Here is a 22,373-nt window from a genome sequence, read left to right as displayed (position 1 = left end):
AACCTTCCAGCCCATCGGAAAGGCTGGTGGTGGCAATCAATCAATCAATCAATCAATCGTATTTATTGAGCGCTTACTGTGTGCAGAGCATTGGACTAAGCGCTTGGGAAGTACAAGTTGGAGGGGGAAAGAGTGAGGAGGAGAGGAATGAGACTGTGAGCCCACTGTTGGGTAGGGACTGTCTCTATATGTTGCCGATTTGTACTTCCCAAGCGCTTAGTACAGTGCTCTGCACATAGCGCTCAATAAATACGATTGATGACGATGATGATGGAGGAGGGAGAGGGAAGAGGCTGAATGGCCGGAACCTCGCAACAGGCATGTGAGGCTGAGCATGGCTCACCGAAGGAGGAACCGTCCGTCCCCTTTCTGTCCTGGAAGCCAACCTTCCAGCCCATCGGAAAGGCAGGCGGTGGCAAGAAGGGGGAAAGGGCAACGGGAGAGGGAGAGGGAGGGGGCCGAAAAGAGATAAAGGGGCAGGAGGAAGAGGGTGGGAGGGACTGGGGTGGGTGGAGACGACAGGAGGAAGGGGGAGAGAGAGGGGGCGAGAGAAGGCAGGTGTTTGAGGCGGAGGCAGAGGACTGGGCCTAGGGCTCGCAGGGCTCGGGCCGGTTGAGAACCCTGGCCAGGGGCAGTGCCCTCACCCAAGATGGCGGCGGGGGCCCGCGCTGCCATGCGCGGCGGGCCGTACCACCGGCCGCCGGGCGGCGGGGCGGCGGGGCGGGGGCGGAGCGGACCATCGGCCCGGCCGGGCCCCATGTTGGGGCGCCAGGAGGCGGCGGCGGCGGAGGCGGAAAAGGAGGAGGAGGAGGAGGAGGAGAGGGAGAGGGAGAGGGAGAGGGAGAGGGAGAAGCGGCGGCGGCGGCGGCGGCGGCGGCGGCCGCGGCTCCTGTCGGCTGCGCGGCGGGGGCGGCGGCCACGGCGCGCTGGGGCCGCGCGAGGCGCGGAGTAGATGGTGCCCGGGGCGGGGCGGCGGCGGCGGCGGCGGCGCGCGGGGCGCGGAGCGACCGGGGCCGCGGAGGCGGGAGGCGGCGGCGGCGGCGGGCAGAGCCCGGGCCCACAGGCGGCGGCGGCGGCGGCGGCGGGCGGGGGGGCTATGGCTGCGCGGCCGCCGCAGAAGCGGGGCTGGAGCTGGGGCTGGGGCTGGCCGCCGCCGCCGCCGCCGCTGCTGCTGCCGCTCCTCCTCCTCCTCTCTTTGTTCCCTGTCAGCCGGGAGCGGCCGGGGGGCGGCGGCGGCGGCGGCGGCCCCGGCCCCGTAGCCCTTTGTTCGGGCTCCTTCGACCGCAGGACTGGCGGCGGCGGCGGCGGCGGCGGCTCCTCCTCCTCCTCCTCCTCGTCCTCGTCCTCCCCCCGAGCCCCCCAGGAGCGGGCCCGGGGCCCTCCGGACAGAGCGGGGCTAGCGGCCCGGGGCCTGGGGAAACCGGAGGGGAGCCCGTGGCCCGGGAGCAGGGGCCGCGACCCCCTCGGCGTGCGGCTCCCGGGGGGCGGCCGGAAGAGTTGGGGGGGCTCCGGCGTGGAGGCCAGGCTCGGGGGGGAGCCCCGAGGGGAGCCCGCGGGCCGGGCGCCGCGGGCTGGGGGCGGGGAGGCGGGCGGGCCGCGTTCAGCACCGGCGGCGGCGGGGACAGCTCCCCGCCTCCTCCGCCCGCTCCCGCGCTGTCCCCCGGCCAACGGTACCGGGGCGCGAGCGGGGAGAGGCGGCGGCGGCGGCGGCGGCGGCGGCGGCGCCGTGCCGGTCCCCCGCTGTCCCCCGGCCCACGGCCCCGGGCCCCCCCCGTCCCCCCGGCCGAGGAGCCGGCCCCGGCGGGCGGCCAACCGCCCCCCGCTCTTCCCCCAGCCCAACTACCGGGTGCAGGTGGCGGAGAACCAGCCGCCGGGCACGCCGGTGATCACGGTGGCGGCCCGGGACCCGGACCCGGGCGAGGCCGGCCGGCTGCTGTACTCCCTGGCCGCCCTGGTGAACAGCCGGTCCCTGGAGCTGTTCAGCATCGACCCCCAGAGCGGCCTCATCTCCACGGTGGAGGGCCTGGACCGGGAGAGCCTGGACCTGCACCATTTCCGCGTGACGGCGGCCGACCACGGGGCCCCCCGCCTCTCCGCCACCGCTCTGCTGGCCGTGAGCGTGGCCGACCGCAACGACCACGGCCCCGTCTTCGAGCAGGGCGAGTACCGGGAGACCATCCGGGAGAACGTGGAGGAAGGCTACCCCATCCTGCAGCTGCGGGCCACGGACGCCGACTCGCCCCCCAACGCCAACATCCGCTACCGGCTCGTCGACGAGCGGGCCGCCCACTCGGCGCTGGAGATCGACCCCCGCTCCGGCCTCATCACCACCAGCGGCCCGGTGGACCGGGAGAAGCTGGAGAGGTACTCGCTGCTGGTGGAAGCCAGCGACCAGGGCGGGGAGCCCGGGCCCCGCTCCGCCACCGTCCCGGTCCACATCACGGTCCTGGACGAGAACGACAACGTGCCCCAGTTCAGCGAGAAGCGCTACGTGGTGCAGGTGAGGGAGGACGTCCGGCCCCACACGCGGATCCTCACGGTCACGGCCACCGACTCGGACAAGGACAGCAACGCCCTGGTCCGCTACAACATCCTCAGCGGCAACGGCCGGGGCCGGTTCGCCATCGACGGCGTGACGGGCGCCCTCCGCGTGGTGGCCCCGCTGGACTTCGAGGCGGAGCGTGAGTACGCCCTGCGGATCCGGGCCCAGGACGCGGGCCGCCCGCCCCTGTCCAACACCACGGGCCTGGCCAGCGTCCAGGTGGTGGACGTCAACGACCACGCCCCCGTCTTCGTCGGCACCCCCTTCCAGGTGGCCGTCCCGGAGAACGCCCCGCCGGGCCACTCGGTCATCCACGTCCGGGCGGTGGACGCCGACTCCGGGGAGAACGCGCGCCTGGAGTACCGGCTCACCGGGCTGCCGGCCGCCACCCCCTTCGCCGTCAACAGTGCCACCGGCTGGATCGCCGTGAGCGGCCCCCTGGACCGAGAGGCGGCGGAGCACTACTCCTTCGGGGTGGAGGCCCGGGACCACGGCACGCCCGCCCTCTCGGCCTCGGCCAGCGTGGCCCTCACCGTCCTGGACGTCAACGACAACCGGCCCGAGTTCACCCAGAGGGAGTACTACGTCCGCCTCAACGAGGACGCCGCGGTGGGGACCAGCGTCCTCAGCCTCACCGCCATCGACCGGGACGTCAGCAGCGCCGTCAGCTACCAGATCACCGGGGGCAACACCCGCAACCGCTTCGCCATCAGCAGCCAGGCGGGCGTGGGCCTGATCACCCTCTCGCTGCCCCTGGACTACAAGCAGGAGAGGCGCTACGTGCTGACCGTCACCGCCTCGGACCGGACCCTGCACGACAGCTGCCACGTGCACGTCAACATCACGGACGCCAACACCCACCGGCCCGTCTTCCAGAGCGCCCACTACTCCGTGAGCGTCGACGAGGACCGGCCCGTGGGCAGCACCGTGGCGGTGATCGGCGCCACCGACGACGACGCGGGGGACAACGCCCGGATCACGTACTTCCTCGAGGACAACCTCCCCCAGTTCCGCATCGACGCCGACTCCGGGGCCATCACGCTGCAGGCCGGCCTGGACTACGAAGACCAGGTGACCTACACGCTGGCCGTCACGGCCAAGGACAACGGCATCCCCCGGAAGGCGGACACCACCTACGTGGAGATCATGGTGAACGACGTCAACGACAACGCCCCGCAGTTCGTCGCCTCCCACTACCCGGGGGTGGTCTCGGAGGACGCCCCGCCCTTCACCAGCGTGCTGCAGATCTCCGCCACCGACCGGGACGCCCACGCCAACGGGCGGGTCCAGTACACCTTCCAGAACGGGGAGGACGGGGACGGGGACTTCACCGTCGAGCCCACGTCGGGCATCGTCCGCACCGTGCGGCGGCTGGACCGGGAGAGCGTCCCCGTGTACGAGCTCACCGCCTACGCCGTGGACCGCGGGGTCCCTCCCCTCCGGACCCCGGTGAGCATCCAGGTCGCCGTGCGGGACGTCAACGACAACGCGCCCGTCTTCCCCGCCGAGGAGTTCGAAGTCCGGGTGAGGGAGAACAGCCTGGTGGGCTCCGTGGTGGCGCGGATCACGGCGGCGGACCCGGACGAGGGGCCCAACGCCCAGGTCATGTATCAGATCGTGGAGGGCAACATCCCCGAGATCTTCCAGATGGACATCTTCTCCGGGGAGCTCACGGCCCTCATCGACCTGGATTACGAGACCAGGCCGGAGTACGTGATCGTGGTGCAGGCCACCTCGGCGCCCCTGGTCAGCCGAGCCACGGTCCACATCCGGCTCGTCGACCAGAACGACAACAGCCCCGTCCTCAAGAACTTCCAGATCCTCTTCAACAACTACGTCTCCAACAGGTCCAACACCTTCCCCTCCGGAGTCATTGGCAGGATCCCGGCCTACGACCCCGACGTGTCGGACAGGCTCTTCTACACCTTCGAGCGGGGCAACGAGCTGCGCCTGCTGATCGTCAACCAGTCCAGCGGGGAGCTGAGGCTCAGCCGGAAGCTGGACAACAACCGGCCCCTCGTGGCCTCCATGCTGGTGACCGTCACGGGTAAGGTCTCGACGGCCGCGTTCGGAGACGGGGGCCGCGGGGCCTGGGGGGCCCTCGGCCGGCGCGATCCGGTCTCGGTGGGGTCCCCCACGTGGCCCGACCGAGGGCCCCGCTCGACCCGGCCTCGCCTCGCCCTCCCGCGCCTTCGGCGTGCTCGCGGGAGGCCACCGCGAGGCCGCCCCTTCGGGCCGAAAACCCGAGAGACACCGGAGCTTTGGCCTGGCTGGAAGTTGGCAGGGGGAAGCCCGTTTCGGCCTCTCTTTAGGGAAGCCGCACGGCGGGGGCGAGGGGGCGGGGGTGCCCGGTCAGCCTCACTCAACCCTTTCTCCCCGCCCTTCTCCCAAAGGCGACGGAATCCAATCTGACGCAGACCGATCCGTCGGCCGATGCCGGGCTCGGTTCGGCGATGAGAGCGTCGTTTGTCGGGGCGTCTGGCCTTCGACCCGGTTATCTGGGGGAGTACTGGGATCTGAAGCCCTCACAAGTCCCCGGGAGACTCCAGGATCCCGTGTGCCCGTGCCTGCCGGTAGATCCTGGGGTTACCGGTGGGGAAGCAGGGCGGAGGGGCACCTGGCTCAAAATCTGTAGTTATCGGAGAAGATGACGGCGGGCTCAGCCGCGCGGGCTGCCGCGTAGTTTCCCCGAGGACCGGGGGGCTGCCGGCAGGCGCACCGAAAGCCCTTACCGCGTGCCCCGGTGGGTGGGCTGCCCTTTGGGGCCCTCCACGGGTCTGGTTCCGGAATGGTGTCGGGGAGATGGCGTTGATCGTGAGAACAGGTTCATTCTGTTGGTATCTTTGGTTTTGTTCTCTGTCTCCCCCTTTTAGACTGTGAGCCCACCGTTGGGTAGGGACTGTCTCTATATGTTGCCAATTTGTACTTCCCAAGCGCTTAGTACAGTGCTCTGCACACAGTAAGCGCTCAATAAATACGATTGATGATGATATGCTGGGGAGCGGGGGGGCGGGGAGGGCAAAGGGAGTTTTCTACCGCAGACGTGGACCGGGCGCTAAACCCCAGAGAAGATATTTTTCCTGCCATTTCTCTCTACCAAGGGGACCCCCCCCCCCCCCCACCTTTCTGCCCCCAGAAAGTGGGAAGCCACTCCGGGTGGGTCCCGATAGAGGCATCCAAATCATCGAACACTGGGGCAAGAAGCGATGGGGTCTTAGAGCCCTCAAGGTAGAACTGGGCGGGAGTTTGTCCTTGGGCTCCCAAGGCCTTCCGATGGCACCGCTCCGGTCACATTCCTGCCAGGCCCCCTGCTTGTCCCGATCTTCCGCTGCTGGAGCGTGTAAGTGTGATGTCCCTTTTCGGGCTAAGAGATCTGTGGACGGTGGACCGTTCGGGAATTCTTTCCCTCCCTGTTAACGCTCTAGAGGAGGGCTGTCACCCAGTCTCCCTGATCGCCCTTGCCGGGGATCTTTAGGTTGAAATTTGGAATCCTACGACCTCGTCTCACGGGAACTCACCGTTCCCTCCTCCCCACCTCCGTAGATTCATTCAGTCGTGTTCACTGAGTGCTTACCATGTGCAGAGCATTGCACTGAGCCCTTGGGAGAGTACAATACAACAATAAACAGACACATTCCCTGCCCACGACGAGTTTACAGTCTAGATGGGGGGAGACAGACATTAATATAAATAAATCACAGATATGTGCATAAGTGCCGTGGGGCTGGGAGGGGGGGGGAAGAACAAAGGGAGTGGGAGAAGAGGAAAGGGTGGGGGGAGGCTTAGTCAGGGAAGGTCTCCTGGAGGAGATGTGCCTTCAATAAGATCCTGAAGGCGGGGAGGGTGATTGTCAGATCTGAGGGGGGAGAGCGTTCCAGCCCAGAGGCAGGACGTGGGCGAGGGGTCGGTGGTGAGATAGGTGAGACTGAGGCACAGTGAGAAGGTTAGCACTAAAGGAGTAAAATGTGCGGGCTGGGTTGGAGGAGGAGAGTAGCGAGGTGAGGTAGGAGGGGCCAAGGTGATGGAGTGCTCTAAGTTTTTGTTTGATGCGGAGGTGGATGAGCAACCACTGGAGTTTTTCGGGAGCGGGGTGATACGTCCTGAACATTTTCGTAGAAAAATGATCTGGGCAGCAGAGTGGAGTATGGACTGAAATGGGGAGAGGCAGGAGGCTGATGCAGTAATCCAAGAGGGATGGGATAAGTGATTGTATTAACGCGGCAGAAGTTGGGATGGTGATCACCCCTCTAACTTTGCTTCCCTCCGTCGGCTCGCAGCTGGAAAAGGCCTCATGAGAAAGACAAAGCCTCCGGGGGACGAGCTGGAGGCTCGGCCCGGCTTCATGCGAATCCTCGGAAATCCCATTCCTTCTCTCTGGCCTGATCTAGGGAGGCCGGTCTCGAGAGCTTTTTCCCTGCTGGGGAGCAATGGGAAAGCAGGAGGAAGGGTTAGGGAGCAGGGGCGGCCGGGGGGCCAAGGCTGGTGACCACTGCCCCCAGGAAGAGTGCCACCACACAGGGCTTCCCAGCGCATCTCAACAGCGACTGCCCTCGCCAGCCCACCCCCTCCTCCGGCTCCACCTGGGCCAGCTGGGAGGGAATCGGGAGAGCCCAGTCAGCCCTGGTTTCTTCTCCAAGGGGACTTTGTTCTGCCTGCGGCCCCTGGGTGGGCCTGCAGCTAGACGGGGGTGCAAGAGGGGTTAATTGGAACTGCAGGGCAGGGAGGGAGCTGAGGCAGATACCCACAGACACACGTGTCTGAGATCGCACACACACGCATGTTGATTGCCAGCAGAGGAGGAAGAGCCTTGCCGACCTCTCCCGCTTCTGCTTTGGCGTGCATCTAGATGTGCTGGCTCTGCCTCCAAATCGTACTTAACCTTGCGTGGATGTAGGGAGAATTCGCACCGAAACGGCCTTTCACTAAAATGGCTTAGAACAACAAAGCACTGCTAATTACGGGGGCTCTATCTTCCCAGCCAGGGAAACGAGAAGGGAATCAAAAGAGAGAGCTTCTGGCGGAGGAGAGATCAGAGGAGATAGTCCTGGGGGGCGAGGGGGGGAGAGGAGAGAACTAAAGCCACTAGGCATGCATCAGAGGCCAAGCGGTTGTGACCCCTGGGGCTTGTCCCTTCTTTTTTCATTCATTCAATCGTATTTATAGAGCGCTTACTATGTGCAGAGCACTGTACTAAGCTCTCGGGAAGTACAAGTTGGCAACATATAGAGACGGTCCCTACCCAACAGTGGGCTCACGGTCTTTTTCCTAGCTGATGCTGGATTGAGTGACTCCCGAATCCATGTAACTCCTTGGGAGCTGGGTGACACCAAGGAAGGGGTGAGGGTATCTGATGAGCGAGAGTTCTTAAGGTCTCCTGTCGTGTAGCAATTCATCGAGGCTATCCTCTAGACCGTAAGCTCGTTGTGGGCAGGGAACATGTCTACCAACTCTGTTATAGTGTCCTGTCCCATGTGCTTAGTACAGTAAGTACTCAGGAAATACGATTGATTGATTGATCGATTCCTCTCCATCCCCCCGTCTTACCTCCTTCCCTTCCCCACAGCACCTGTATATACGTATATATGTTTGTACATACTTATTACTCTATTTATTTATTTATTTTACTTGTACATATCTATTCTATTTATTTTATTTTGTTAATATGTTTGGTTTTGTTCTCTGTCTCCCCCTTCTAGACTGTGAGCCCACTGTTGGGTAGGGACTGTCTCTGTATGTTGCCAACTTGTACTTCCCAAGCGCTTAGTACAGTGCTCTGCACGCAGTAAGCGCTCAATAAATACGACTGATTGATTGATTGATTGATTGATTGAGCACTTAACCCTGCACAATGCTTGGGAGACTACAATACAATAGAATTAGTAGACATGATCCCTGCCCTCAAGGAGCTTACAATCTAGAGGGGGAGACAGACACTAAAATAAATTACAGATAGGGGACAGCAACAGAGTTTAAAGATAAGGGCATAAGTCCTCTAATGTGTGTGTGTGTGGGGGGGGGGGGGGGGGGGGGGTGAGTACCCAGTGCTTAGGTGATATGGAAGTACGGAAGTGCTGAAGTGGTAGTTGAGGGGTGGAAATAGGGTGGGGTGATGAGAGATTAATCAGGGAAGGCCTCCTGGAGGAAATGTGATATCAGAAGGGCCTTGGAGATGGGGAGAGCAGTGGTATGCCACATGTGAAGTGGGAGGGAATTCCAGGCAGGAAGACGGTCCTGAGCAAGGGGTCAGAGGTGAGAGGTGAGGACGAGGCATGATGACCTCTCTAGCATGGGCTATCTCTCCTTAGCTATAGCCGCGTCTGGAATTGTTTCCTTGCTATGGCACCTTCACCGGCTATTCAGTTCCCCCAGCTGGACCTTATAATGAGGATCGGGCTGGTCAGAGAGCAGCCCCAAGGTCCCAACAGGAGGCAAGGAAGTCCTCCTTGACTTCCCCATTGATTCCCCCATGATCCAGTGACTCAACCTAGGCAAGGGCTTCTTCCTTCTGATGCGTTGGTTCATCTGAGAATTCTGCTCAGGGAATCATTTATTGCTTGGTCCTGAGCCAGAAAAATTGGATCTCAGGAAATAGGAGCCCTGCGGTCTGGATGAGATTTGGAAAACAGATCCATAGGGTTCATTCATTCATTCATTCAATCGTATTTATTGAGCGCTTACTGTGTGCAGAGCACTGTACTAAGCTCTTGGGAAGTACAAGTTGGCAACATATAGAGACGGTCCCTACCCAACAGTGGGCTCACAGTCTAGAAATTGGGCCTATGGGTGATGGGGAGTAATAGGGGAGCAGCATGGCCTAGTGGGAAGAGCCCAGCCCAGGGAGGCGGGGGACCTGGGGTCTAATCCCAGATCTGCTACTTACCTGTTGTGTGACCTTGGGCAAGTCACTTCACTGTGCCTCAGTTTCCTCAATTGTAAAATGGGGCTCCAATACCTTTTCTCACTCCTAATTAGACTGTGAACCCCAGTGGGACAGGGACTGTGTCTGACCTGATTAACTTGTATCTACCTCAGCGCTTAGAACTTGACACACAGTAAGCTCTTAACAAATATTATAATAATGATGATGGTGATGGTGATGATGATGATGATGATGATGATGATGATGATGATCGCGGGGGGGCTGGTTACGCCTAAAAGACACCACAGAGGATTAGCCTCTCTGCCCTGTCGGCTGTGATACGAGAGAGCAGGCCTTGTTCTCTGAGTATCCCGTTAGCCAGGTATGCCCTCAGAGATACCGATGGAGCCTCTAACAGAGCCACGGTTGTGGTGCTGGTTTAGTATGCCTAGCAAGAGCAGACTCAGTAGGGGAGGTCTTGGAGCAACATCAACTCAGGGAGCAAGGTGCTGCCCTTCACTGGCCATCAGCTCGGCCTACTGTGGGCTTGCATCGTCCCCGGCTTGCTGGACTCCTCACGAGGCCCCAGCGCATCAAGCGCTTAGTATAGTGCTCTGCACACAGTAAGCACTCAATAAAAATATGATTGAATGACTATCGATCTATGAGGCAGCTCTTCCTCGGAGAGACAGATCAATCAATCAATCAATGGTATTTATTGAGCGATTTTTGGGTGCAGAGCGCTGTTTTGGGTGCTCGGGAGAGCACATTACAACAGAGTTGGTAGGCACATTCTCTGCCTGTCAGGAGTTTATAGTCTAGAGAAGGAGCAGATTTGGAGTTGAAATCCCTGGGTTGGCCCCTCCAGGGGCGGAGCTGAGAGGGGAGGTCCCACTCAGACCAAATTCTGCTTCCCCTCCTGGGAGTGTGTAGGTTGGGGCGGGGCAGAGGAGGAAGGCCTGGGAAATTGGAATCATCATTCTGTCTCAATCCCAGGGTCCAAGGAAGCAGCAGCGACAGATCCGGAGGCAGAAGCCTCTCTGGAGAGGAAACGAAGTCTGTCGGAACCCCTGGCCAAGAATTCTGGGGCCCCAAGGCTTCTTAGGGTACCAAGCTCTCCTGACCCTAGATCATGCTCAAGAAGCCTTCCCACCCCAGCCTTGGAGGATGCTCTCATCTGCCTCCCTCCTTCCCGGCTCCTGGGCGCCGCCCATTCTCTTCTTGCTGCTGTCATCTTTCCGGGGAGGCTGAGGGCCTAGATTGGGGGCCTGGATTGTATCCCTCCCTCAGATGTCTGGAAAACTGGAGGGGAGCGGGGTATCAGGGGCTTCTCTACCTGCCCATCCACGTGATGAAGAGCCAGCCACTGGAGCCTGAGCTACGTGGGGCTGCACCAGACGGCTGTGAGGAGGGGAAGAGCCCATCCCCATCCATTCCCCAGGCCCTGGGCCTTGGGGCTGGGCCCCTCTCTGACCCCTCTCCCTCTTCTCCCGGGAACACCCACTTCTCTGGGCCATGAATATTCAGCAGGCTGGAGGCTCGGCCCTTAGCCCCTGGATTTATGCTGGATGGCTCCACTGCCTGTGATTAGCATCTCTCCCCAGGGACTGGGGCTGTTGCAGCTCGCTTTGTGCTCTTTGTTTTGGGGCCAGGGGTGTGGTGTCATCATTCTCTTAACCATCTGCTTCCCCCAAACACACAGCAGATGGGGGATGGGGTCCAGGCAGGGACCACCGAACCCAGCAAGGGCAGCACTGGGAGTGGCACCAGGTTCCTAGCAGGGGCGAACTTGACTCAGATGGGCGGAGAGGTTTGGTTGCCCCGGTCCTGGAGAGAGGAGGCATGGGCTGACACCTGCGAGGAGGAGTCTGACAGGGACGGTGGAAATCTCTGTTCCAGCTCCACACTGCACAGTGAGGGGCCCAGACCTAATGCTTTGGGCTTGGCCAGTTTAAGCCCGGCCAAAGGAGGCAAGAGGGCGTGCCGATGGGTACCTCCCCCCTCCACCTCCCCCAGGATAGGTGGGTGCTCGGGTGGCACCCAGTTGGGCTTTGGAACTGGGACATTGTACAGCACTCTGAAGAGGTTGAGACTGGTGTCAGTGTGCACAGGCCCAGAGGATGGGATAAGGAGATCCCAGATATCTGGATCCCTGTAGGGGAGATCTTCTCACCCCTAGGCAAAAACCCACTTCATTCACTGTGAGACTACTTTGATCTTCACCGCAACCTGCCCTGATTCCAGGGCTGAAAGTAAAACCATTTTCTAACTGGAATTGTAGCGGCCTCCGCTCCCTCCCCGCTCCCCCTCCCTCTCAGAAAGCCAGCTGGCCACTGCTCCCATTCTGGTTACATTTTTTATTGGTAACTTTCAGCACTGTCCATCACTAAGCATCTTATTGCCACTGTTGGAGGCAGAATCCTGAGCTAGATGGACCACTGGTCTGACCTAGTACTGGCCCTGCTCACGTGTTCACCCTCTTATATATGCTGATTTGTGATAGCTCTGGGCTGCCAAAGTTCACTCCCAACCCAGTTGTTTTCCCACTGTCCCCTTCTCCCCCTAGCACCCTTCACTCTCTGCTGTATCTGGCCCAACCTGGAGAAGTAAATCTGTGGGACTTGGAGGTGACTCAGTGGTTCGTTATTGAGGTTGGGGCCCATGCAGGGTGGGGGTGGCGGTGAAGAATTGGGGTAACGTGCTGGCATTCAAGAGAGAAGCATGTGAGGTCAACGTGCCGTGGGAATGTTGGTTGAGGGCCTTCGATGAGGTTAAGGGGGTGTTAGGTTGATGGTGGATTTGGTTTGGTGGGAATTCACTTAGGAAGGTGGGGTCAGGGCAGCTGGGGAGATAGAGGGAAAGCAAGACCGGGCTTTTGGGGGGTAAATGTAATCTGTGGTTGGTTATTCGGAGAACCAGGAGAATGCTTAGCCTACTGAAGACCAATTTGATTCAGCAGTTTGGAAAGGAGAGAAGATTGCTATAATAATGTTCAGAGGCTTGGGTGGGGTTCGAATAAGGAGGAAAGATGCAGTCAGTCTGTTTTTGCTTCATTCCTTTTCACCTCATTGATTTTTCTCTGCTGATTGAGTCATGTTCACCTGTAGACTAGAGACAGATTCATTTCCTTTTGATTGTTTTTTCCCTTGCTCAGCCCTTCTCCAGGTTAATGCTTTGCTCTTGTGAACAGTGATTGCCAGCTATTGAGTGATTGGGGCACTACCCTCTGGCCCAGGATGCTGCCCTTTCCTGCCAGCCTCCCGCTTGTCCCTGTAGCAGAGCTGTTGTCAGGGTTGAAAGGAGGACCGAGGGCCCTCCCCAACCTTCCCACTTCCCCTCTCCTCTCTTTACTGAACCCCCTGCCCCCCCTCCCTGACTGGTGGTCGTGACACTGGGGAGATGCGGAGGGGCAGTGGGGAGAAGGATGGCGATTTGAGGAAGGCAGCATTTGGAAGGTACCAAATACAAGTCGTGTCCCCCCGGGTTTTCCCCAGCCCTCAGTGACTGAGGTTGGGGTGACCCTAGGAGGGGAATAGGCTACACTGGATGAGTGAGCTGCTCTGAGGAATTTTTTTTCTGTTTCTCCGACACCCCCAGGGAGGTGGCGGGGGACGGCAGCCGCCATGGTTATAATATCATTTTCCCAGCCCTATCACAGATCCACCTCGTCTCTCATGGAGAAGAGTAGATTCCCCAACATTGGTACCTTAGCTTTCAGAAGCAGAGCCAGCTGGGGCAGCCGCTTCTGAAACGGATAGGAGCAAAGGGTGATAAGGTTCAGAGCTCACACCCCACTCGTCCCATGCTGTCTCTCTTTCTCTTTGTCCTTGGCTTTCAGAGAGGCAGCCTGATTGGAGGCGGCCCATGCAGTCAGCCTTGGGCTCCAGCTTGCCTGAGTGGTTTGCTTAGGAAGTGGATGAATTTCAACAGAAAGGTCCTCAGGAAACAGATCCCCGGACCTCTCGGTATCTTCAGGGCTGCATGAGCACCTCCTCTCTCTATTAGGTGCTTGAGAACATGCAAAGAAGTAAACGATGGGATGCCAACCCTTGGCAGGGCTGGATTAAGGGTACAGGAGGACAAAACAGGGCTAGACTAAAGGGCATCAGGGTTTAAGGAACGGACATTCCTCTACCTCCACCGCATCACCGCACTCTCCTATCTGGCTCTGAGGCAAAGCCACGCTTAGAGCCAATGAGAGCAGCCGTGGTTTTGGCTCTGAGCCACGTAGGAGAACGGCAGCAGGATGAAAGTAAAGGAACTCCTGTGAGCTGCTCTGCCAGAAGTGACCCACACTGGCACAATTGGGCAACTGCTGCTCCCCAGGGAGCCTGGAAATGAAAAGTGGTTGAGAAAATAACATGAACCAAAAAGTAGGGGGACCAATCAGGGAAGGCCTCCCGGAGGAGGTGATGTTTCAGAAGGGCTCTGAAAGGAAGGATGTGGTTCAGAGAAGCTGAGCAGGGAGGGTGGCCCAAGCAGGGGGAAGGCGTAAGCCACGGGACGAGAGGGAGTAGAGAGTGACAGGTGGTTGAAGGGTCAGCTGAGTAGGAACAAAAAACAGGAGCTGAGGAGTAGTGGGGGAACAGAACACTTAGATGGGGGGAAGGTGGGAGGAAGCCAGTTACGGAGAACCTTGAAGTCGATGGTTGGTTTAGGTTCGCTACCCGAAGAAATGAGGGAGGCCCTAGAGGTTTGTGAGGAGGGGAAGCAATACCACCCACCGTGCCTTCCAGAGCCTCAGGCCGCCTGGATCTTTGCTAGTTCTGAAGCAGGGGTGGAGCTACCCTTAATAAGGAGGAAGGATTTTGATCATTCAATCCTTCGGAGCACGAGCTCCCGGCTGTCCGTCCCCCCTCCCCCGCCCCAATCTCTGAGGCAGGGCCCATTAGAAGCTGTATCAGGAGAAGGCAGGCTAACAGAGTGCACTCTTGTGCCCGAGAGTTACAGGCGGCAGACTGAAGCAAGGGGGAAGAGGATATGGGATTTGAATAGAAGAGATGGTCTCCTGACTCCAGACCCTTTCACTTTTCTACCTATTAGTGAAGGTCGGGAGGGGAGAAAATCCTGTCCAGGCCACAGATGAATGGGTCAGAAGGGTGTTTCAGACTCTTCTACAGTCAAGAATTGTGACCCAGCTGCAGGGGTGGCTCCAGAGCCAAGGAATATATCAACCGCCCTTTCCACTCAAAGACGAGATGTGGCTGCCGACAGTGAGAGGGTGGCTGAATGACTGGCAGTCCAGTCTACACTGTGTGCATGTAAAGATGGTCCTTAGCTACTTCAATCAATTAATCATATTTATTGAGCACTTATAATAATAATAATGATGGTGGTGGCATTTATTAAGCGCTTACTATGTGCAAAGCACTGTTGTAAGCGCTGGGGAGGTTACAAGGTGATCAGGTTGTCCCACGGGGGGCTCACAGTCTTAATCCCCATTTTACAGATGAGGTAACTGAGGCACAGAGAAGTTAAGTGACTTGCCCAAGGTCACACAGCTGACAATGTGCGCAGAACACTGTACTAAGTACTTGGAAGAGTAATAATAATAATGATGGTATTTGTTAAGCGCTTACTATGTGTTAAGCACTGTTCTAAGTGCTGAGGTAGATACAAAGTAATCAGGTTGGACCCAGTCCCTGTCCCACACGGGGCTCACAGTCTTAACCCCCGTTTTACAGGTGAGATAACTGAGGCCCAGAGAAGCGAAGTGACTTGCCCAAGGTCACACAGCAGACAAGTGGCAGAGCCGGGGTTGGAAGCCAGGTCCTTCTGACTCCCAGCCTGTGCTCTATCCACTAGGCCATGCTGCTTCCCTTACTACAATATAATACCATACAATAGAGTTGGTATAATACAGTACAATACAGTAGAGTTGATTGACATGTTCATTGCCCCGTAATGGGAGCGTTCAAGTCTTCTGTCCCTGCCTCGTGGCCTCCTGATCCACCTGAAGCTTGCCCTGATTGCTGTGCATCAGTTTGGTCCATCTGCTGCGTTGCCACACTGTTTGAGTCTATGCTCGACTGTCTCTCTGAAATATTTGTTCTGCTCTCCCCGCCTGCAAGTGCCCTGTGTCAGGTCACTCTGTGGCAGCTGTTGAGTATCCTGCTATTATCCCTTTTCTTCACGTCCCGTCCAGCAAAGGAGCGTCATGATGAGCACTGCCTCAGTGCTGGTGAGGTGACCGGCCTGGAGGACCTCGTTGTTGGGAAGCCTGTCTTGCCAGGTTTGCTGATGAAACTGCTCAAGAGGCCAGATGACTATTCTTGGGGAGGGCTGGGGGACGCTATCAGTGCACGGATCTCCAGCTCTTCAGACTCCAATGCAAAGCAGAAGCTGGATTGTATCAGGTTGCATTTATAGATGGTAGTGGGATTGCTAGATGGCTGTGAGCTTGCCAGCTTTGAGTTACGACCTGGTGATCAAAGTAAATTGAGTCCCCGCATTCATTTCCTCAGTGGCTAAGGAAAGTGGGGAAGCCCAGCAGCCAACAGCTGTGGTACGAACTCCCACTCGGTCCTCCTGCCTTCTCTCCCCATCTCCTCTCAGCTCCAGGACACAATGCGGGCAGGAAATTCATTGATGTCCAAGCCCGGTGGAGTGCAATGGGAGATAGCAAAGGCAATTATCTCTCCTTCCATGAAGCTGACAGCACTGACATGCAGAGAGGCTGATAAACTCCAGGCGGGCTGACCTTGGGACCTGCTGCCTCTGACTTCGCCATGCCGCAGTCCCATGCTACTGTTGAGTGATATGTTCCTAACACAGCTCGTTATTAGTGAAATCGGCATTTGCAAACTACTGTTGCAATGGGGAATAGGGGATGTATTCCAACCCCCTCCTCCAGATTCCCTATTGCTTTCGTGCGTCTATATAGACATGCTAATGTATTTACCTAGAGCATTCACCTGACAGGATCATGTAATTTCTGGATGCTGTAGCGAGTGGTTTGTTTCCAGGAGTTAGTGTGCAGTTAAAATTTCCTTGGAAGTTGGGTTGATAGCCCAGAACGGGCTCAAGAGTAGTACAGGAGCAGGGAGAACAATTATTCTGATTCCTTCTCGCCCCCAAGCCTCCCTCTCGGTGAAACCCTCTCCCTCATTCTTCCTTTCTCCCATCCCCTTCCCTCGTTCTTCTCTTATTCCTCCTCCTCCACCAAACTAGGGCAGCGGAAGTCCATGATGGCCACGGTCTCAATACTGCAATTCTTTTTGATCAGTACTAAAAGTAACCCTCGGCAGCCCCCGCAGCCCCAGTGATGAGCGGCCTTTATAGGGATGGGGCGACCGGAAGCAAATAGGCTTTCTGGGAGAATCGGGGACCGGGGGGAAGCCAGCCACCGAAAAAGACACCAGGCGCGCAGTGCAGGGGCACAGGGCGGAGTGAAATGGAAAAAGGTGAAGCTGCAGCTGCTGACGATCAGAGACAGCAAGCAGCCGGAGCTGAGCACGGGGCCCGGTGGCGCGGTCCGGCCGCGGTCCCGCCCCCAGCCACAATGGCCCCATCCATCATATCCCCGTCCCCTCACTGTCCCTCCCCGCACCCTGCGTCGTCGCTCCCATTCATTCATTCATTCAATCGTATTTATTGAGCGCTTACTGTGTGCAGAGCACTGTACTAAGCGCTTGGGAAGTACAAGTTGGCAACATATAGAGACACCTCTCCTGAAGCCGCGTTCCGTCCGGATCTGGCTTACTTTAAGCACTGCTATTAATTACTTTTTCCTCCCCGCCCCCCCAACCAAGTGCAAATCATCCTCTGTATTTGTGCAGTGATGTTGTTATAAGTTTAAGTCAACCGCCAAACGGGAGGGCTGGGGGGGGCCGCTGTAGACCAATGGCCACTGGTCCTCGATTTCAGCAGTGGGAAACCATAAGGCAAACAGAGCTGCCGCTCCGTGCGGGACCAGATCGGCCCCTGGATCCGAGAGATCCAGGACCTTTTTCCGAGAGGTGTCGGGAGAGGACTTTAACTGCACCGGCAAGTAGGTCTGTGTTTCAAACCCCTAATTCTCCCTCCCGGACCGGTGGTCTTTCAATGGCTGAGTTGCTGTGAGTCTTGCAGGCGCCATCGAGCCAGCAGTGCAGGCCCGAAGGATTGATCGGGGAACGTGACCTGGGGATTCCTAGGGTTTTGCCTCGCTTTCCTAGGAATGGTTGGTACTTGTTAAGCGCTTACCAAGTGCCAAGCACTGTTCTAAGCGCTGGGCTAGGTAAAAGTTAATCAGGTTGGACACAGTCCCTGTCCCACACGAGGCTCACATTGTTAACTCCCATTTTACAGATGAGGAAACTGAGGCCCAGGGAAGTGAAGTGCCTTGACCAAGGTCACACAGCAGACATGTGGTGGAGCCGGGATTAGAACCCCTGACCTTTTGACTCCCAGGCCGGTGCTGTATCCACTAAGCCACACTGCTTCCTCCCCTTTCCCTCAACCCACACAAGATTGCCAAATGAGAAGGGTTCAGGTCACTTAACTTTGATCTCAGTCAAGCAATTGCATTGATTGAGCACCTACTGCCTATAGAGCAGTGTACTAAGCGCTCGGGAGAGTATGGTAGAATCTACATCTTCAACGATCTTACAATCTAGCAGGGGAAACAAATCCTAAAATAAATTACAGGTAGAAGAGTATAAAGATATGAACATATGGGCTACTGGAGTTTAAGGGTACTTAAGTGTTTATGTGATACGGAAATGCTGAAGTGGCAGTTCGGGGAATAGGACCTGGGGAGATCAGAAATTAATCAGGATGGTCTCCTGGAGAAGATCAGATTTCAGAAAGCCTTTGAAAACGTGGAGAGCAACGATCTGTTGGATGTGAAGGGGGAAGGTGTTCCAGGTAGAGGGGAAGGGGTGAGCAAGAGGTTGGCAGCAAGAAAGGCAAGAATGATGCACGGTGAGTAGATTATCTTGAGATAGAACAAGGAGTGAGAGCTGGGCTGTAGTAGGAGAAGAGAGTGTGCAAATAGTGGGGAGAGAGCTGATTGCCATAAAGCCAGTGGTTGTAGCTTCAAATGATAAAATCAATCAATCAATCAATCAATCAATCGTATTTATTGAGCACTTACTGTGTGCAGAGCACTGTACTAAGCGCTTGGGAAGTACAAGTTGGCAACATATAGAGATGGTCCCTACCCAACAGTGGGCTCACAGTCTAGAAGGGGTAGACAGAGAACAAAACCAAACATATTAACAAAATAAAATAAATAGAATAGATATGTACGAGTAAAATAAATAGAGAAATATGTACAAACATATATACATATATACAGGGGCTGTGGGGAAGGGAAGGAGGTAAGGCAGGGGGGATGGATAAGTGAACAATGAAATAGGTAACAGGAATGTCCCTGAGGACTAAGTGGCTGAGGGGTAGAATGACCAGGAACACGATGAAAGAAAATCGAGGTTTCATGAAGGAAGGAAAAGGAAGAGTTATTGGAGAAGGTAGAGAGTGGGGGAGAAGACGAAAGTAAGTTCGTTGAAGGCAGGGAATATGTCTACCAAGTCTGTGGGTATTGTACTCTCCCAAGGGCTTAGTACAGTGCTCTGCACACAGTAAACAATAAATACCATTGATTGATTGAAAGGACTTTCATCATCACCACCATTATCATCAGGATTATTGAGCATGCACGGTGTGCACAGCACTACACCAAGGCACGTGGGAGTGTACCATAGAAGTGGAAGACATGATTGTGATGTTTCTGGTCACTCTTTGAGGTTGGATGCCCAGTCGTACTCTTCAGGCTGGCTGGTGAGGGCTAAAGGAATGCCAGATGCCCACCCCTCCCCGTGAGAGTGTGTCTCCGAATGAATAGATTCCCCCCTCCACAGATTGCTCAAGCACACTCTTTGGTTATAATCGACAAGGCAATCGATGGTATTTATTGTGTGCTTATTGCACGCAGAGCACTGTACTAAGAGGTTGGGAAAGTATGATACAAAGGAGTTGATAGTCACCTTCCCTGCCCACAAGGAGCTTACTGTCTAGAGGTTATAAATGAAGAATAGGTGTTTACTTAGTTAAGGATTTTGGCAGCAGCAGAGACTGTACAACAGAATCTTAAAGGAGGTCCAGGAATAGCCACCTTTCCTTGTTCCTAATGTAGTTCCAACGGGTTCCTGCCCCCTGAGCCCACTGCCCTACTTCCCTTGGCTGCTCCACTGTGGGCTCACCGTCCACCGGCCCTTCCCTGCTAGTTCACCCTCCTGACCCTCAGCCTTCCTGACACAAACACCAATTGCATGTGTCCATCCCCTCTGGACACCTGCAGACTGATTTGCTCCTATCGTATTTTGGAAAGATGTGTGAAGCTGTAGAAGATAAACTGAAGAGGGGAGAGGCTGGAACTGTAGTAGGGGCTCAGGGTAGAATAGACGTGATCCCTCCCTGCAATCCGGGTTTACGTACAATCAGCATAAATATGACCATTTAGCTAAAATAATTAAATAATGATCTATAGATCATAAACTTTGGTAGCAGGTTGGAGAGGGGCTGGAGCTAATCAGGAAAGCTTCTTGGAGGAGGTAGCAGTGAGCTGTGTTTTAAAAGAGAAGCAGCTGTGCCGGAGAAGCAGCGTGGCCTAGTGGAAAGAGCTCGGGGCTGGGAATCAGGGCTCCTGGGTTCTAATCCTGGCTCTGCCACTTGCCCGCTGTGTGACCTTGGGTAAGTCCAAGTCACTGAGCTCTGGGCCTCAGTTTCCTCATCTGTAGAATAGAGATGAAATAGCCGGGCTCCCTCCATGTAAGACTGTGGAGGGAGCCCAAGGACCATGAGGGACAGGGACAGTGTCCGACCTGATTATCTCGTATTTACTCCACCGTCCAATACAGTGCTTGGTCTGGAGTAAACGCTGAACAAGTAGCACCGTGATGATTAAAAGCTGGTTGGAGACGGTATGCTGGGCAGAGTAGGGAGGCTGTCTCTTGCCTGAGGCCAGTTTGGTCACGGGGATGAAAGGAGGAGAGGATCCAGTGGTCTAGGGTCTGACGTCTGGTCAGTCCCTCCAGGGCAGAGCGACAGTCGATGATGGCGCTGAGTGTGCCAGGGGAGAATCTAGCCCCTCCGTTCCACAACAGAGGCTCCCACTCCCCCTGCTAACCTACACTCCGCCCCCTTCCCCTCCACAGACGGGATCCACAGCGTGACCGCCCAGTGTGTCCTGCGTGTTATCATCATCACGGAAGACATGTTGGCCAACAGCCTGACGGTGCGGCTGGAGGACATGTGGCAGGAGCGCTTCCTGTCACCCCTGCTGGCCAGCTTCTTGGAGGGCGTAGCCACTGTCCTGGCCACCCCCAAGGAGGACGTCTTCATCTTCAACATCCAGAATGACACCGACGTGGGCGGAGCCGTGCTCAACGTCAGCTTCTCCGCCCTGGCCCCTAGCGGGGGTCAGTTCTTCAGCTCAGAGGAGCTGCAGGAGCAGCTGTACATGAAGCGCATGGCCCTGACCTCGGTGTCCCTGTTGGAGGTGCTGCCCTTTGACGATAACGTGTGCCTGCGGGAGCCCTGCGAGAACTACATGAAGTGCATCTCCGTGCTCAAGTTCGACAGCTCCGCCCCCTTCCTGGCCTCCCCTTCCACCCTCTTTCGGCCCATCCACCCCATCACCGGCCTGCGCTGCCGCTGCCCCCAGGGCTTCACCGGTGACTACTGCGAGACGGAAATCAATCTGTGCTACTCCAACCCCTGCCGCAATGGGGGTGCGTGTGCCCGCAGGGAGGGGGGCTACACCTGTGTCTGCCGCCAACACTTCACGGGTGAGTAGGGGAGGAGGGGAATCGGTGGCCGTTCAGGTGGGCCTGGAGGCAACTTTGGCCCCGGCCCTCTGCCCGCCCCCCTGCCCAAAGCGGGCAGCCAAAGCCATCCTGCTGGGGCCGGGAAGGTGGCAGAGGTGGCACCTGTACAGATGAGGAACTGGGTCTGGGCAGCGGAAGGAATGGAGGGGGTGGTGGCGGTGATGACAGTGGTATTCAGGGGACATCAAAAGGGGCAAGGTGAGGGGTCCTTTGAAGGTTGGAGGGGGTCATTGAGACATGCAGGAGGAATCACGGGTAAGAAGGCATTGAGGGAGTGTGGTGGGGAGGCCATCGGGACAGGATCAGAGAGATCAGTCTTCTTCTTGGAGAATCCATAGGGGTCAGGAGAGGAGAATATAAAGCTACTGGGAGGAAATTCCCTAAGTTGTTTTAGGTTTTCACTTCCTCGCCCTTTATGCTTTTCAATCAGGAGAATGCTCTTCTAGTCAGGCTGCCTCTGTGCTGGGGATCTGGAGCATTTACTCAAACCTGATTCTCCTATGTGTCTCTATGGGGATCTTTAAATCAATGCCCCCTGAGACTGGCTGGTCACACTCCAGGTCTCAGTGGTGACTTGGTCCAGGCATTAAGGCCGGAGATCAGTCGGTGTGACCCTGAACCCAGTGTGACTTCTGGGTTGGATTCAGAGAGCAGGTCCCAGGAGCAAAGGAGCCGGTAGTTCGGTTGGAGGTTCCCACCAGATCTGGGCAGCCTGGGAAATTGAAGGGTCCTACCCTCCTTAGGGCTAAGAGTTCATAATGTCCATCTTAATGGAGATCAGCTCCCGGCCCCAGGAGAGGGGTCATAACCCCGTTGTTGGGTAGGGACCGTCTCTATATGTTGCCTATTTGTACTTCCCAAGCGCTCAGTACAGTGCTCTGCACACAGTAAGCGCTCAATAAATACCATTGAATGACTGACTGACTGAATGAATGAACCTTCCAATCTGCTGCTCTGGGCAAGAAGGAGTGCCTCTAGGATTTGTTCACCCCAACCCCCATCCCCATCTCATTGTTTGACGGAGACCCCTTTGGGCTCCAGATGAGCCCCTTTGTGCCCCTTTGTGCCACCCTGCCCTGGGCTGACTTGGCTCCGGTACCCACCTGGCCTGGTGGAAAGGGTATCCAAGCTGGTTGTCCAAGGTTGGCATTCGGGATGCTAC

The 22,373-nt window shown here is 57.1% G+C and overlaps 1 protein-coding gene across 1 annotated transcript in view; it reads left to right on the top strand.

Annotated features, from left to right (window-relative positions):
* The first annotated feature begins 952 nt into the window (after positions 1-952).
* The window catches only part of CELSR3 (cadherin EGF LAG seven-pass G-type receptor 3), a 53,122-nt gene continuing 31,701 nt past the window's right edge, over positions 953-22,373 (top strand). Inside the window, exons 1-4 of the mRNA XM_038771723.1 lie at positions 953-1,044; positions 1,210-1,265; positions 1,356-4,589; positions 20,540-21,172. Coding sequence (XP_038627651.1) covers positions 953-1,044; positions 1,210-1,265; positions 1,356-4,589; positions 20,540-21,172 — 4,015 coding nt within the window. The remainder of the gene's footprint in view (positions 1,045-1,209; positions 1,266-1,355; positions 4,590-20,539; positions 21,173-22,373) is intronic.

Source organism: Tachyglossus aculeatus, chromosome X1, assembly GCF_015852505.1.
Source record: "Tachyglossus aculeatus isolate mTacAcu1 chromosome X1, mTacAcu1.pri, whole genome shotgun sequence".
NCBI classification, from domain to species: domain Eukaryota; kingdom Metazoa; phylum Chordata; class Mammalia; order Monotremata; family Tachyglossidae; genus Tachyglossus; species Tachyglossus aculeatus.
Note: the sequence above shows the minus strand (reverse complement) of the source record. Positions and strands in the feature narration are given on the sequence as shown.